The sequence below is a fragment of the Suncus etruscus genome, chromosome 11 (assembly GCF_024139225.1).
Source record: "Suncus etruscus isolate mSunEtr1 chromosome 11, mSunEtr1.pri.cur, whole genome shotgun sequence".
In the NCBI taxonomy this organism is placed as follows: domain Eukaryota; kingdom Metazoa; phylum Chordata; class Mammalia; order Eulipotyphla; family Soricidae; genus Suncus; species Suncus etruscus.
In genome coordinates, this window is record NC_064858.1 from 77,106,688 (window position 1) to 77,122,145 (window position 15,458).

At 39.8% G+C, this 15,458-nt stretch overlaps 2 protein-coding genes and 1 non-coding gene across 4 annotated transcripts in view; 2 read left to right on the forward strand and 1 right to left on the reverse strand.

Annotated features, from left to right (window-relative positions):
- Positions 1 to 15,458, forward strand: part of SLC4A8 (solute carrier family 4 member 8) — an 829,308-nt gene that overhangs the window by 35,057 nt on the left and 778,793 nt on the right. The gene's annotated exons all lie outside the window — the stretch shown is intronic.
- The window catches only part of TMT1A (thiol methyltransferase 1A), a 55,580-nt gene that overhangs the window by 2,997 nt on the left and 37,125 nt on the right, over positions 1 to 15,458 (forward strand). Inside the window, exon 2 of one of the 2 annotated variants that reach the window (XM_049783589.1) lies at positions 4,798 to 5,123. The exons of the other annotated variant lie outside the window; for it this stretch is intronic. Coding sequence (XP_049639546.1) covers positions 4,798 to 5,034 — 237 coding nt within the window. The 3' untranslated portion in view covers positions 5,035 to 5,123. Of the gene's footprint in view, positions 1 to 4,797; positions 5,124 to 15,458 lie in introns of those variants that run through there. 2 annotated transcript variants of the gene reach the window in all.
- Positions 3,555 to 3,659, reverse strand: LOC126023724 (U6 spliceosomal RNA). The gene has a single exon (XR_007500806.1). It is a non-coding gene; the product is annotated as a U6 spliceosomal RNA (small nuclear RNA).

Here is a 15,458-nt window from a genome sequence, read left to right on the forward strand (position 1 = left end):
ATTGTTACTGTCAAGTCTTCTCAGTGTAAACGGAAGTCTCTTTTTAAGAGGTCGATGTCAGACCCTTGGTAGTGTCTTTCCTGGTAGAGGACTGCTTCCAGCTGTTGCTGTAAAAGACCTTGGATGTTTCGTAGTTAGCTTGCCTGGTTCCGGCGTGAATGGAGGATTCCCATTCTTCTGAGGCCTGTGCCAGGTCATTATATCAATGTTCAGGGTGTAAGGTACATTGTACTGAAATTTATTAGATAAGAACTTATCTGTATGTATGGTGTTTTCCCATTTTAATGTGTCTATGCAAACAAGAATCAATGCCATGGGGCGTTATTGGTGCATCTGGAGGCAATAGGAACAAGACCAGCAATTTCCATGACCTAGTTCAATCATAGGCATCAAACTGAAGGACAGTTCCACTTACAATCCTTACTGAACAGCTTGCAAAGAAAAGACAAGATGAAAAGTGAATAGAAGCATCATGGTAGAAGAATATATAGAGAGTTACATCAGCTAAAGAAAATACCCATATAATATTCAAAAGATATATGTGTTCAATTTATGTCCTTCTAAATAGTTCTGGGATTTGTTAGATTTACTGTATGTCTTAGGTCAGAGATTAGAACTATGTGTTACTGAAGTTAAGAAGGGTAAATCTGGGGTACTGATGGTTGGAAGGAGCAAGTGTTCGCTCGGGGGCTAGTGCCCCTGAGCGGTTTGCAGAATGTAGACTGGTATGAAATTACCAGTGACAGACTGAGTATAGCTAAGTAGCTATCTGCCACCCACCAAATCAAACTCCACCCCCTAAGCCCCACCCTAGGCCATTGTCCCGGCCCGGCCTGGGAGTGGGGAAAACCCCGGGTGCCCCATCAACTCCTCCCTGGAACCCACCTGGAGATCCGGAGGAATGGGGGAGAGGGAGGTCGGGTGACCCAGATCCGAGCCCCCCTACCCTAGGCTGGACCACGAGGCCGCTGGCCCATGGGGGGGCCTGCCAGCTGCCCATCCATGCCGGCTAAAAATCCTGCTCCGGGCAAGAACCCACACTTTTTATAATGCAGGGTCGCCTCCCACCCTGAGCTTGCATCATGTGGACCCAACTTAGACTCCAGGCATTTGGACAGCCACCGCCCAATCCAGAACCCCTGATCCCAGAAGTGGAACACAGGTTCCAGCAACAGCACCAGGAACCAAACTTCTCCTGGGGAAACTCCGAATACCCGCCTTGCACCAACTTGTACCAGTTTTAACATGACATCCTGACATGAGGAAATGGCAACAACTTGATCTAAAAGAGGGCTGCCCTAGCTCACCACCTAACAGTATGATACAATTGGGAGACATGTCATCCTTTGCCATAAGCAAAAACCAAAATTACTATTTACAGAAGACTGACTTCGACAAACATGGTCTGCACAGAACCTATCGAGGGACCAATGAGGAAATTCCTAGCCTAGACCTTGGCCTAGAATTTGTACAAAAACCAAGATCCCTAATTCCAGAGATCTGACTTTGACAATTGTAATTGAGCAGAAATTCCTGAACCATACTGAAAGACTATACCCTAGTCTCTGTCCTAAAATCTGAACAAAAACCAAGACCACTAATTACAGAAGACTGATCACAACAACAGTGATGGAACAGAACCCCTTGAACCATAAAGAAAATATCTCCCTTAGCCTTCACCCTATGTCCTATGTATATAACAAGAGCTCCGGCTACAGAGGCGGGATACCATCACCCACATCTGGGTGGAAAGTTTCCCGGCATGATAAAAAGATCTTGAGATGTTGTAAATGAGTGAGTATAGAGCCTGTACGTGTTCCCATGGTCGTATGCTTCAAGGATGGAGAAACCCTGTATCTCTTAGGCCAAGGGAATTCCCATTCTAATTTCCCCAATATTTATTGTGTCTATGAAAAAAAAAAGGGGGGGGGGAAGAAACACAGCCCTTTTTTAAGAAGTTCCTGGTCTGCTATTTTTTTTTTTTTTTTTAGTTTTTGTTGTTGTTGTTGCTGGTTTTTGTTTCTGTTTTTGTTTATTGCTGTAGCTGATAGTCTTCGTTTTTGGTTTATTTTTTTTATTCTTTTTGTACTTTCCTTGTTACTCCCTTATTGTTTTTTGTTTTTGTGTTGTTACTTTTTTCTTCTTTTTTCCCTTCCTTCTTCTTTTTTTTTTTTTTTTTTTTTTTTGGTTTTTGGGCCACACCCGGTAACGCTCAGGGGTTACTCCTGGCTATGCGCTCAGAAGTTGCTCCTGGCTTGGGGGACCATATGGGACACCGGGGGATCGAACCGCGGTCCGTCCAAGGCTAGCGCAGGCAAGGCAGGCACCTTACCTTTAGCGCCACCGCCCGGCCCCTCCCTTCCTTCTTCTAAATAGATATTTATAACATCTAGACAGACTCCTCCTAGTTTTTCTCTTTTCTGTTTGCCTTCCCCCACCCCAATGATACCAGGACCAGACAGTCATATGTTCATTAGGTGGAAATAAAAAATGATCAGACTTGAATACCAAATCCAAAGTCAATGACAACAGGATCTCTACCTAATCTACAACAAGCTGTACAAGTGGGAAACAGTTCCTCTAGCATTAAGGGGGGTAAAAGAGGGAGATGTGGGATGTATGCTGCAAACAGGGATGAAGGGAGGACAACATTGGTGGTGGGAATGCCCCTCATTCATTGTAACTATTGCCTTAAGTATTACTGCAAAAGAATTGTAATTCACTTTTACCACAATAAAAATGTAAAAAAAAAAGTTGATACCTCTTAGAAATGGGATTGGATGCATGGAGAACACTGCATATCAATTTATACATTTCTGTACTGAATGGCATTTTGTATAAAATTTTGCTATATTTATTGACACTTATTTTTGAAGTTTTATTTTAATAAAGTATAGGACCCAAGTGATAGCACAGCAGAAAAGGGCATTTGTCTTGCATGTAGCCACAAGACAGGAGTAACCCATAATACCACCAGGTGTGGCCCAAAATCCAAAAAAAAAAAAAAAAATTAAAAGAAATGAAGAAAAAAATCACCATAAAGTAGAAATAGCCTAATATTTGAATTTATTAGGAGAATATAAAATCAATCCCTGTGCCATATCTCCAAGCCCAATGATATGTGCTGAATTAGGGTTGCATGTAAAATAATTCAGACCAGGCTGAGGGTCAAACACATGTAGTTTGGCAACTTCTAACCTAGTGAGGCAGTAAACCCACCCAGGTTTAAAGACAATCTTTGTTTTGGGCGAAACCAAGATGTTACAAATAGATACAAAGAAACCAGGGATAAACTTGGTTTAAAGTAAAATAAAGTGTAACCCAAAAATTGCCTCTTTATGTTAAAAAAATTGAAGGGTACATAAGCCATGTTCTATTGTTCTCTGTTAGAGGCAAGAACCCTAAATCAGAATTTGCAAAAGTGGTTATTTTGCATAGGCACAGTAAAAGTTGGCTGAAATAGCATCAAATTTTAAACTATATACACCATTCTCAAAACAATCAGCTTTTTTCATATCTTTTCACATCTCACAACACTTTTTATAGACTATTCTGAAAATAAACATTATAACCTTTCTGCGTGTCATCCTTGCACAGGTGCAATGCTAATCTTCTCTGTATCGTTCTAATAAAAAACATGGAAAGCTTCACGAATTTACAGATACACTTAATTAGAAAATTCATAAATAGTCTTACACCGAGCACTGTAATACAAGTCAAGAACATCCAAGTTTCTTTTCATAAACTTTATTAAACAAAAATCACAAGAACATTTCCATAGGGGCCGGGCGGTGGCGCTAAAGGTAAGGTGCCTACCTTGCCTGCGCTAGCCTTGGACGGACCGCGGTTTGATCCCCCGGTGTCCCATATGGTCCCCAAAGCCAGGAGCAACTTCTGAGCACATAGTCAGGAGTAACCCCTGAGCGTTACCGGATGTGGCCCAAAACCAAAAAAAAAAAAAAAAAGAACATTTCCATAGATATATACAAATTGAAAATAAGTTTGCTAAAACATTCTCATAATGAGCACTCTTAATAATAGTCTATACTATCCAAGTTCCTTTTCCATATACTTCTATGGACAAAGAGATCAGAATATTTTTGCAGACATAATTTGGGAATAAATTGCTACATAAGTGACACAATAAAGCACCATATCAATTGAGAAACATTTTCTAGGATAGCTGAAACCCTTAAAACTAACATGCATTTCCTCAGAATTTTGAAAACAAACATTAAAGCACTAAAGTTGGATACAAATATTTTTTGTTTGCAGTGGGGCATAAGACAAAACAATAAGATACATACAGATAAAACACTATTTAAGCAGCAATATTGTGATTGATGCAAATATGATCAAGAGATTAGCTTAGAAGAAAGTTAATTTTTTGGAGGTGACCCAGATGCAGGATGTGGCCCCAAAACCAAAACCAAATAAACAACAACAAAACTAAACAGGAATCCTATACTTATTTAAGTCTCAATGATTTAATTTATCCTTTACATCTTATGATGTGGTCTTTGGAGTCATTGAAATGTGATTTTTTTTTTTTTTTTTTTTTTTTTTGCGCCAAACCCAGTGACACTCAGATTTTACTTCTGGCTATGGACTCAGAAATCACTCCTGGCTCAGGGGACCTTACTGGACTCCAGGGATCAAACCTAAGTTCCTCCTGGGTCAGCCACATGCAAGACAAATGCCTAATAGCTATACTTTTGCTCCAGCCTCTGAAGTCTGATTTTTCCAGTCTGTTTTCCACAAATTAAAATCTCCTTCCATGTTTTCTTACTTTCTCAGGGAGGGGCCTTTTACTTCATGGAGCATGTAGCAGCTGAACGTTCAACCTGGGATTACTTCTGGCAGCAGGTCCTAGATCCAACCTGGAACATTCTCTTTGATGGGTGTTACCTGACTAGAGAGAGCTGGAAGACCCTGGAGAGAGCAAGTTTCTCTAAGCTGGAGTTGCAACACTTACATGCCCCACTGTCCGTGAAGATGGTGCGCCCTCACATTTATGGATATGCTGTGAAATAGCCTGGGTAGGAATACAGAGCTGAATGATTTCATTATTTAGGGCTTCAGCTTAACATAAGATGCTAGTTGGCAAAAGGGAATCCGTGTGTGTGTGTGTGTGTGTGTGTGTGTGTGTGTGTGTGTGTGTGTGTGTGTGTGTTAGGTAAAGTTGAATTTTATTCCTAAAAGGTTTTACACTCTAATCTTTTTAGCCAGTTTCTGTTGTCACTCAGAGAATCAAAAACAAAAACAAAAATAACAAAACAATAAAAAAAAATCACCTTTGAACTCACCCAAAAAGCAAAAAGAGCTTCCACAAGTAAAATCTACTATTATCACCAAACTTGACTTATTTGAGTTAAGTGTGTCTTCTAGGTGTCTTACTTAAATTGTTACTCAACAGATTTTACTTTTGTCTGCTCTTTGGGAGTGTGATACTAATAAATCAAGTAACTCAAAACAAGACTTTAAAAGAGACTTGAGAACTAGGGAGACGACTCAAAGGACTGGGGGTACATGTTTTGCATGTAGGAGCTTCCAGTTTCATTTCTGGAACTTCTTGGGTGACCCATTCCCCAATAAAGAGAAGTAAAAACATCTCAAAATTTTACCTGCTAAATAAAATATTAACAATTGAAAATACCAATTTAAGTAGAACAGATTGGGCAGTGGGGCTCACACCAGGTGATACTTGGGGCCTACATCAGGTGATGCTTGGGATTACTCCTACCATATTTATTTGAGTATAACACGCAGAATTTTTTTTACCAAAAAAAGAAATCGAGGTTTGGGTGTGCATTATAAATGAGGGCTGGGGTGGAGTGGCAGTGGCGGCCGGTTCAGGGAGGATGCAGGCGAATTGTGAGTTCACACTGCGCCTTTTCCGGCTGAAGCCACGTACTGTACATGAAGAAAAATAAAACCCTCAAGAAACCTGGTCTATCTCTTGTGGCATCCTGGGTTAAAACATCATGGGAAGACATACCAAAAGAAATGATCATCAAGAGTTTTTTGAAGACTGGACAGCACAGAAGATGACCTGCTGTGGAATTCAGACTCAGAAGAAAGTGAAGAAACTGGAGAAACAGATGTTCCTACCAACTGGGACATTGATGAAAAATTAACTCGACAAGATTGGAACAACTCTTTAGTGTATCTGATGATGAATCTGACTTTGAAACATTTTAAATAAATATTGTTACTGGTAATTTTATTTTGGTATTGTGTTTATACCAGTTTACGTTGTCAATAAATGATTTTTTTATCATGGCCGCATGTGTTCAACAACGTGGTTTTTTTTTTTTTTTTTGTCAATTACAATGCTTGGTGTGAAAATTTTATACCGAGTTTTAATAGAAAATTAGGGATGCGTGTTATACATGGGTGTACGTTATACTCGAATAAGTATGGTGGTTCTACATTCAGGAATCACTCCTAGTGAACTTGAAAGGCCACATGGGATGCTGGGAATCAAACCCAAGTTGGTTGGCTGCATGCAAGGAAAAGCACTCTACCTACAATACTATTGCTCTGGCCCATCAACCTTTGATCTGAAGATAAAGATTGTTCTTGAAACTTTATTAAATACCTAAAACTGTTCAACACAATTAAGGTATTGTGTTCTTTTCTCTTTTTTTTACTTTGAAAATATTTTAATATTCACCATTTTTATTGCAATATTAATAAATCATGAACCATAAAAGGTTACTCTGAAGAGTTTATAAAGAAAGCATTTGATGCTAATAAATATCGAATTCCAACAAACATTTGAGCACCTATTAGAGACATTGCTCTTAGCACTTGGTATAGAACTATGAATAAGTTAAATGACTTCATGGAGTTGGCAGTGGGGAGAAATGTTCCGCAGTGTGGGAACAAAGTAAGTTGTGAAGAGAATGGAATCTGATCTCTCCCCAAGATAAGGTGAATCAGAGGCTCCTTGAGGAAGTGATATTAGACCTACTGTAGGGTACCTATCTGAGACCCACCCATTTCTGGGAGGGGTCTTGGGAACCGGATAATAGGTGTAACCTTACCTGCAAGACCCGGCCCATTCCTGGGAGGGGTCTTGGAATAGGTAGATAAACCCGGAAGCCAGGGGATTAAGGGTCTTTGCCCTTTTGGCCCTGCTGAGCTTTTGGGCCTCTGTGTTCTGGTCTTTGACCAGCATGGAGCCCAAAGGGAAGATGGCTGAAAGGGTTAAGAGGCAGGGCTAGCCTAGAATGGCTGAATGCTTAAAAGGTTATGAGATAGGCCACACACATGTGGTGAATAGGGCATAAATAAAGCTGATGCTTCCTGAAGCCTGCCTGTGAGTGAGTCTTTATTACGCCGTTCACCTGGGCCTGGGACCCGCGGCTGAATGGGGAATGAAGCCACGTGGCTGGGGCCTAAGCACAAAGGCCTCCATCCATCGCCATCCAGCACCATCGTTAATTATTTCATGATACAAGCTACATTTCAGAAAATAAATCCATTTGTATGTTAGTCAAATGGAACAGCTTGTGCCACAACAGGATAAAACAGGAAGTTCAAAAAATTGAGAGAAAATAAACAAGGCTATGCAACAGTATGTGAAGGATATATTTGGGGGATAGTTACTAATCCCATCAGGCTCTTTCTTGTTTTATTAAAACATGGGGCTCAATGTCCCATCATTTAAATTGGGAGAGGGAGTAGGAGGACCTTTCTAAGTAGTAACTGAGGGCCTTTGGCTCAATTCTTTGGCTCCTCAACTAAATGCTACAGCCTAAGAATGTGGAACCATCTTTACCCTGTGGTACCAGGGACCACTAGGGTCATTGCAGTTGTAATCAAGGTGATGTGCTATATACCTGCTGATGCTCAGGGAACATACTCGAGTTCAAAACATGCAGCAAAAGAATTCCTCAGACCTGTACTAGTTCCCTTCTTCCCACAACTGATTTAAATGTCTAACATATGTAGAAAAAACAGTCAATGGCCAGAGAGATATTTCAAAGGGCTGGAGAACTTGTTTAAATGTGGAAGCCCCAGGTTTAATCCTTAGCAATAAATGGTCTCTCAGCACTGCTGTGACCCTTCTAAGCAACAAATCAGAAATAGCCCCCAACAGTGCTAGGGATGTCCCCACAAAAGAAAGTTAAACACTTTTTAATGAAACATTCTGTTCCTAAGTAGTCTAGTTTATCTTTAATTCGCACCAACAACAAAACAAATTCACAGGACTTCAACACTCACACAGCAGCTGTTCTGCTCTCATTCAGGACAGAGACAACAAATCAAAGGATAAGAACCAAAACCAAGTGGACCAACATATCGGGCCAGAAGACAAGAATTCTCAACCAGAACCCAAATCAAATACATCAGATAGCACAAATCTTAAGCAGCAAAGATCTTTAATAGAGTAGCTCGACAGTAGCAGAAGTGGGTACCCATGTTACGTGTACACACACCAACAGTGTTTTCACTATTCGCCTCATCGGCTCTTCCTGGAAGCTTCCAAGTGGACCAAGAGGACTACTAGACAGATCAGAGACATCTCCCTGATCCTCATAAAAGGGGGTGCCATCCATCTCTTCTGCTATCAACCACCCCACTGCCAGAGTGAGGGACTAGATGCCTACAAGTGGGATGGAACAAGGGAAGGAAATGAGTAAACTCCCAACTCTCCGACAGACTCCATTGCTGAACCAAGGAAAGATGAGAAGGCACACCTAAGTCTTCCAACAAGCCCAATAAACTGTCCTTTCTTGTTCAAGTCAACCCAAGACCACCTTACTATCCTGAACTAGCCTCCAGATGTTGGGCACAGAATCTGAATAGAAAGATGGCGGTTGATAAATTCAGATAAAGACATGAGAATGCAAAACACAGACATGGTTTTTATTGGCTTAGCTAACTAAGGGTCCAAGACCTGTACCTGAAAATAGGCTTCTAGGATGCTGGAGAGATAGCACAATAGTAGGATGTTTGCCATGCATGCAGCCAAAGCAGAACAGACAGAGGTTTGATTCCAGCATCCCATATGGTTCCCTGAGTCTGCCAGGAGGGATTTCTAAGCACAGAGCTAGGAGTACCCCCTGAGCACAGCTAGGTGTGACCCAAAAAAACCAAAATAAAATAAAATAAAATAAAATAAAGAAAAATAAGACAGGCTTCCTGGGGGGCCGGCGAGGTGGCACTAGAGGTAAGGTGTCTGCCTTGCAAGCGCTAGCCAAGGATCAGGACCGTGTTTCGATCCCCCGGCGTCCCATATGGTTTCCCCAAGCCAGGGGCAATTTCTGAGCTTTAGCCAGGAGTAACCCCTGAGCATTAAATGTGTGTGGCCCGAAAAAACAAAAAAAAAAACAAAACAAAAAAAAAAAAAGAAAAATAAGACAGGCTTCCAATCAAGGACTCTGAGTCACTTTTCCACTCAGATTATATAGATGTACACTCACAGCATCAATCTAGACAGTGCTTCTCAATTATTTTCTGTCATGCCCCCCTAGGAAGAAGAAAACATTTTCATGCCCCTCCCTGCACAACTGTAAATAGTCTTTATTTAAAAAAACTTTAACCTGCAAAACAAAAATATATAAAATAATTTGAGCTGATTTTTTTCATCAGAGGTGATAACTGGATTAATGGCTGCAATAAGCACGTTTTGCAATGCTTAGCTTTTCGAAGCGGGTTTTGAAGGACACAGCAACTCTCAGCTCCAGAGACATACAGAGACATAAACACGGGGCTTAACTTGTTATGACAGTGTTTGCCTAGGTCAAATATACCTCCCCTTTACAGAGCCTCATGCCCCCTCGGGGGGCATGCCCCATTATTTGAGAACCACTGATCTAGACCCACCCACCCAGTTATTTTCCTTTGGTACCTGCTACATTTCAAAGAGTAGATCTTTTATTTCATTGGGACCCACTTAATATTAAAATTCAGACAATCTGATTCCATGACAACAAACATTGACATCAGTGTCCCTTTTTCCCAACTCCCATCCTTACACCCACATGGAACATCTCGGCCATCTGGTCCTGACCAATGAGTCTTCCTTTATCTTCAACTCTTATCCTAAGGACACATTCCCACAAGCTAACAAATTGACAAAGGGAGTATACAAAAGCCAAAAAGCAGTTTTAAGCAGTTAAGCAGAAATCAGAATCTTTCATGGAAAAACAGAAATCTTGGTTTCCACAATACCCTGAAGACATAAAACCTAGAAATGATGGTGGCCCTAACAATGACCATCTCACAAATGTGCCAAGAGTTCATGGCACCTGCTCTCTCATTCTAACACTGCCTTCCTCTGATTCCTCCAAGAATTCATCAGTCTACAGAGATAGCTATGCTTGCAGTAGTAGTCCTGATCTGCTTAATTTAATTAAATGAAATCCACTTAAGTAAATTGTTTTACTTTGTAGCTGGTGACACACAGTTACTTAGGGAGACATCTGAGGTTCGGCTTTTTTGCTGTCTATGTGTTTGTGATGTAAGTGGTCCAAATGCCCGGGACCTTCCATTCTGGAAGATTTTGAGTGCCATGGAAGATTTCAAGTGCCATGGAAACTAAACTGACTTCTGTGTAACCACATAATATGAAAATTTTTGTTTGTTTTTGGTACAAGAATTTGGCACTATTTTTTCTTAGTGTGCCTGGGCCTCTTCGTACTTTTTGAAATCTTCATGGCTGGTATTTAACTCAATAATAGCAATGACAAGTTGGTAGAATTAATAGGAAGTAAAGTGGGGAGTCAGAAGCAGGCTTCTTCTCAAAGTCTTCTCTGAACTACCAACAAAAAAGATGGACTGGCTTTTATACCTTTTCTACTTACTCCTGATGATGGCTGTACAGTGTTTGCTATCATACTTTCTCTTGTACCAACATCCGCCCCTGCTGAAATAGACAACATTCACTGCAGTACTGATTACTGCCTTATAGCCTACCATTGCCTGGTCAGTGGGAGAATGGCAAAGCGGAAGTCCATCTACAAGGTCACTGGCTTCTCTTTCATTACCATACTGTTTGGCTTGGACATCTCCCTGTATAGCACTTACCAGGACATCTTAAAGAAGTCTTGAAGCAAGGTTAGGTGAATGAGTTGTGGAAATTGTTATTGAGCCTTTCATCCTTCGCCAAGAAGTATGTTTTTGAAATGTCATGTCTGGGTAGATTTCATCCTACCAACATTCTCCAATTTGATTTGGTTGCAATAAACATTTCTTTTTTTAAAAATATTTTATTTAAACACCTTGATTACAAACATGATTGTGGTTGGGTTTCTGTCATGTAAAGAACACCCCCCATCACCAATGTCCCAATTCTCCCTCCTCCCCACCCCACCCCTGCCTGTACTCTACACATTTCTTGTTCATTATCTTAGATTCAACCTGAGATGGTCTAATTGTGGGATGAATTGGTGGTGAGTACTTGATAACGCTTCTTTTACATGTGCCACTTAATTTGCTTCTCACCAAAATCCTGTGACTTTGCATTTATTTTTTACTATTCTTGGCATCTTCAGATTAGAAGACTTTTCATAGTTTTGGGGATTAACAACCTTTCAAGCATTAGAAGAGTTTGATGGGCTTGTGATTTGATCTCTCTATTGGTTGTAAATAGATGAATTGGTTGTTTCCACAGGAAAATTCTCAGCTATACTTTCTCCAAGATCACTGGGCCCATTCTCAACACTTTGCTTAAATGTGAAGTGAGGAGGGAATCAATTTGAATGTGGAATCAAGGGAATCAGTGTGCATTGAAGGGAGGATGAATGTGGTCCTAGTGGGAGTTAGGATTCACATATGAAGGAAGCACTTCATATGATTTCTCTGTACCCAGAAGCATGCCTGCTCCTAGAGACATGTTTAAGCCTTATTTTGAAATATGTTGAAACTTAAGTGTTGATACAGATGAATTTTTTAAATTATTATCTTTTGGTCACACCTAGTAGAGCTCAGGGTTAAATACTGGCTTTGTGCTCAGGAATTACTTATAGTGGTGCTTGGGGACCATTTTGGAATAGGGATCAAAACCAGGTTGGTCACATGCAAGGTAAACAGCTTACCTGCTGAATTATTGTTGTTTAATTTTAATTTTAAAATTAATTTTTTTATTTTAATAATTATTTTATTTGTTTTTTAAGCCACACCCAATGACACTCAGGGGTGACTCCTGGCTATGCGTTCACAAATCGACTTCGGGGGACTATATAGGATCTGGGGATCAAACTGAGATCCATCCTAGGTCAGCTGCATGCAATGCAAAGGCCCTCCATTGTGCTATTGCTCCATCCCCTAAAATTAATTTTTTTCTTAACACTTTTAATATAATTACCATGAAGTACATAATTACAAAGTTTTTAATAATTGAGCTTCGGTCATACAATTTTCTGACACCATCTCTTCACCACTACAGATTTCCCACAACCATTATCCTCAGTTTCCCTTCTGTCCTCCCCTCCAACCTGCCACACTGCAGACATTTTCTTCTCCTTCATTAACAATACTACAAACCACAGTGTCGGAGAGAGAGAGAGAGAGAGAGAGAGAGAGAGAGAGAGAGAGAGAGAGAGAGAAAAGAGACAGAGACAGAGACAGAGACAGAGACAGAAGTAATATGCCTGTTCCAGAGGCATGCAGGGGGTGGTTGAGAGGGAAACTGGGGACACTGGTGGTAGAAAAGTACACTGGTAATGGGAAGTGTACATTCTATGAAAGACATCCACCATGAAAAATTTTGTAACCACATTGCTTAAATAAGTAATTATTGTAATTATTAAAATAATGAAAGGATGGGGCTGGAGAGATGCCATGGAGATAGAGTGTTTGCCTTGCATGCAGAAGAATGGCTGTTTGGATCCCGGCATTCCATATGATTCCCCTTGCCTACCAGGGGCGATTTCTGAGTGCAGAGCCAGGATTAATTCCTGAGCACTGCCAGGTGTGACCCAAAAGCCAAATAATAATAATAATAATAATAATAATAATAATAATAATAATAAAAGGATAACACTCTAAGGAGGTTTTACTCCAGTGATATTGATTTATATCAAATCAATGTTATATATTAAGTCAATAAAAGTGCAATCTTCTATTCTCCAACAAAGTAACAACAGGAATAAAGTTAGCTATACATTAATTAAAGTAAAAACAAAAATCATATGATTAGGTTTGGAACCATCAAAATAATTATGATTATATCAATAGATGAGAGAAAGCATTTAGCACTTATGATAGGGCTAGGAGGAACACAGTTCAACATAGTAAAACCATAGTTTTGTGCCTTTATAATATTAAATATGAATTTAAATCTAGTAACCATTAATATATATTTAGTACAAATTTATATTTAATACCATACTCAGTGATAAAAATCTGAAAATCTTTTTCTTTAAGTCAAGACAAGATTGTGTACTCTCACAACTTCGATTTTATTTAGTATTCTAGTCTAAAATTTTGGCAAAACAAGGAAAAAAATCATTCAAATTAGTAACGAGGTGACATTATACTTTTAAGTGATATATGTGTATATATAGTGATAATTATAAATAGAAATCTCTAAAGGTCAAACTGAAAAACTACTAGAAACAATAAATGATGTCAGCAAATTGAGAAGCTGCTGTTAAGCAAAATTGGAATTTTAAAAATCAATTGAAATGAGGGAGCACTGCAGGTAGGGCTTTTGCCTGGAATGGCAGCTTGTTAGGCTACACTTTGATTTACCTAAAACAAAGATCATCCCTGGTCCTTTGTATGTTTGTTTACAACTTGGATTTATCCCAAAACAGAGATTGTCTTACTTGTAAACCTGGTGGTACTGGCTCAGAATAGGAGAAATAAGGAGAAATGTACCAAATTTATTGATCAACTATTTACATATTCACAAACAAACTTCTTTACTGAACTTCCAAGCTAAAAGTTTGATGATTCATACCTAGCCAGCCTCGGACCATCTTTGATCCCAAATAAGCACTTTTCCTATGCCAAGAGTAATTTCTGAGCACAAAGCCAGGAATAATCCCTGAATACTGCAAGGTGTGGCCCCAAAACCAAAAAAGAGAAAAGAAATAAACTAAGAAAGAAAGAAGGAAGAAACAAAGAAAGAAAGAAAAAGAAAAAAGAAACTTTGAAATTGTATTGTATAATAATATTGGAAAGAAGAAAAAACTTGTTTTTCTCTCAAAAACATGTCTTAATTTTTCTTGTCTGTGTTGTTAATCTAATATAAGTTACTATGAACAATTTTTGTTTTGTTTGGGGGCCACAGCCAGTGATGCTCAGGGGCAACTCCTGGCTATATGCTCAGAAATCATTTCTGGCTTGGGGGACCACATGGGACATCTGGGATCAAACAAACTGGGGTCCATCCTAGGCTAGCACGGGCAAGCCTTACCCCTTGTGCCACTGCACCGGCCTCTCTCTCAACAATTCTTAATCTTTTTGTTATACTTAGTTCATTTAATTCTCCCTGGTAGGATATATTTAACATTTCTCTTTACCATAAGAGACTATTAAGAGTATATAATTTGGACTTTAAGAAAGACTGAATCAAATTTTATTGCTACTTTAATAGTTTTCCGAATTTGGATAATTATTAAGATCTGTTTCCAGCATTGCTGTGGCAACTAAATCGATAAAATGATTCCAAACAATTCATGATACATTGAAGGTGTTCTATAACTGATTACTTATTTTGGAGGAGGGGACACACCTGGCAGTGCTCAGGGTTACTCCTGGCTCTGCACTCAGAAATTACTCCTAGTAGGCTTCGGGGACCATTGGGGATGTCAGGGACTGAACCTGAGTCAACTTTGTGCAACACAAATACCCTACCCACTATGCTATTGCTCTGGATCTTTTTTTTTTAATAGTTTGTTTTTGGTTTTTGTTTCGGGGCCACACCGAATATGGACAGGGGATACACTGGCTGTGCGCTCAGAAATTGCTCCTGACTTGGAGGACCATATAGAATGCTGAGGGATCAAACCGCAATCTGTCCTAGGTCAGTAAATGCAAGGCAAACGCCCTACCAATGTGCCACTGCTCCGGCGCCTCCTACTTAATCTTTTTAATAGAGCACAACATTTTCTATAATGACCTATAATGTCCTATAAGGACAGTTTGGAGTTGAGTGCTAAACTTGATAGCCCAGTCCTTACCAATAGTGCTGGGGTGCCAGATGGTATGGATGATACAACCCAGGCCCTATGCACATGCCTGGCCTATCTTCTACCACTTTTTGAAGTTTCTTGGCAATGGTTACTATTATTTTTTATATTATTATTTCGTTGTTTTTGCTATACCTCAAGGTACTCTGGGCTTACTCTGGCTCTGTACTCAGGGATAACTTCTGTAATTTTAGGGCCAAACCCACTAATGATCAGGAATTATTCTTGGTGGTACTCAGGGGACAATATGGAGACAGTTGCTTCATCAGGAATTGCTTTCCTGGCCCTCTAGGACCCTGATGAGTT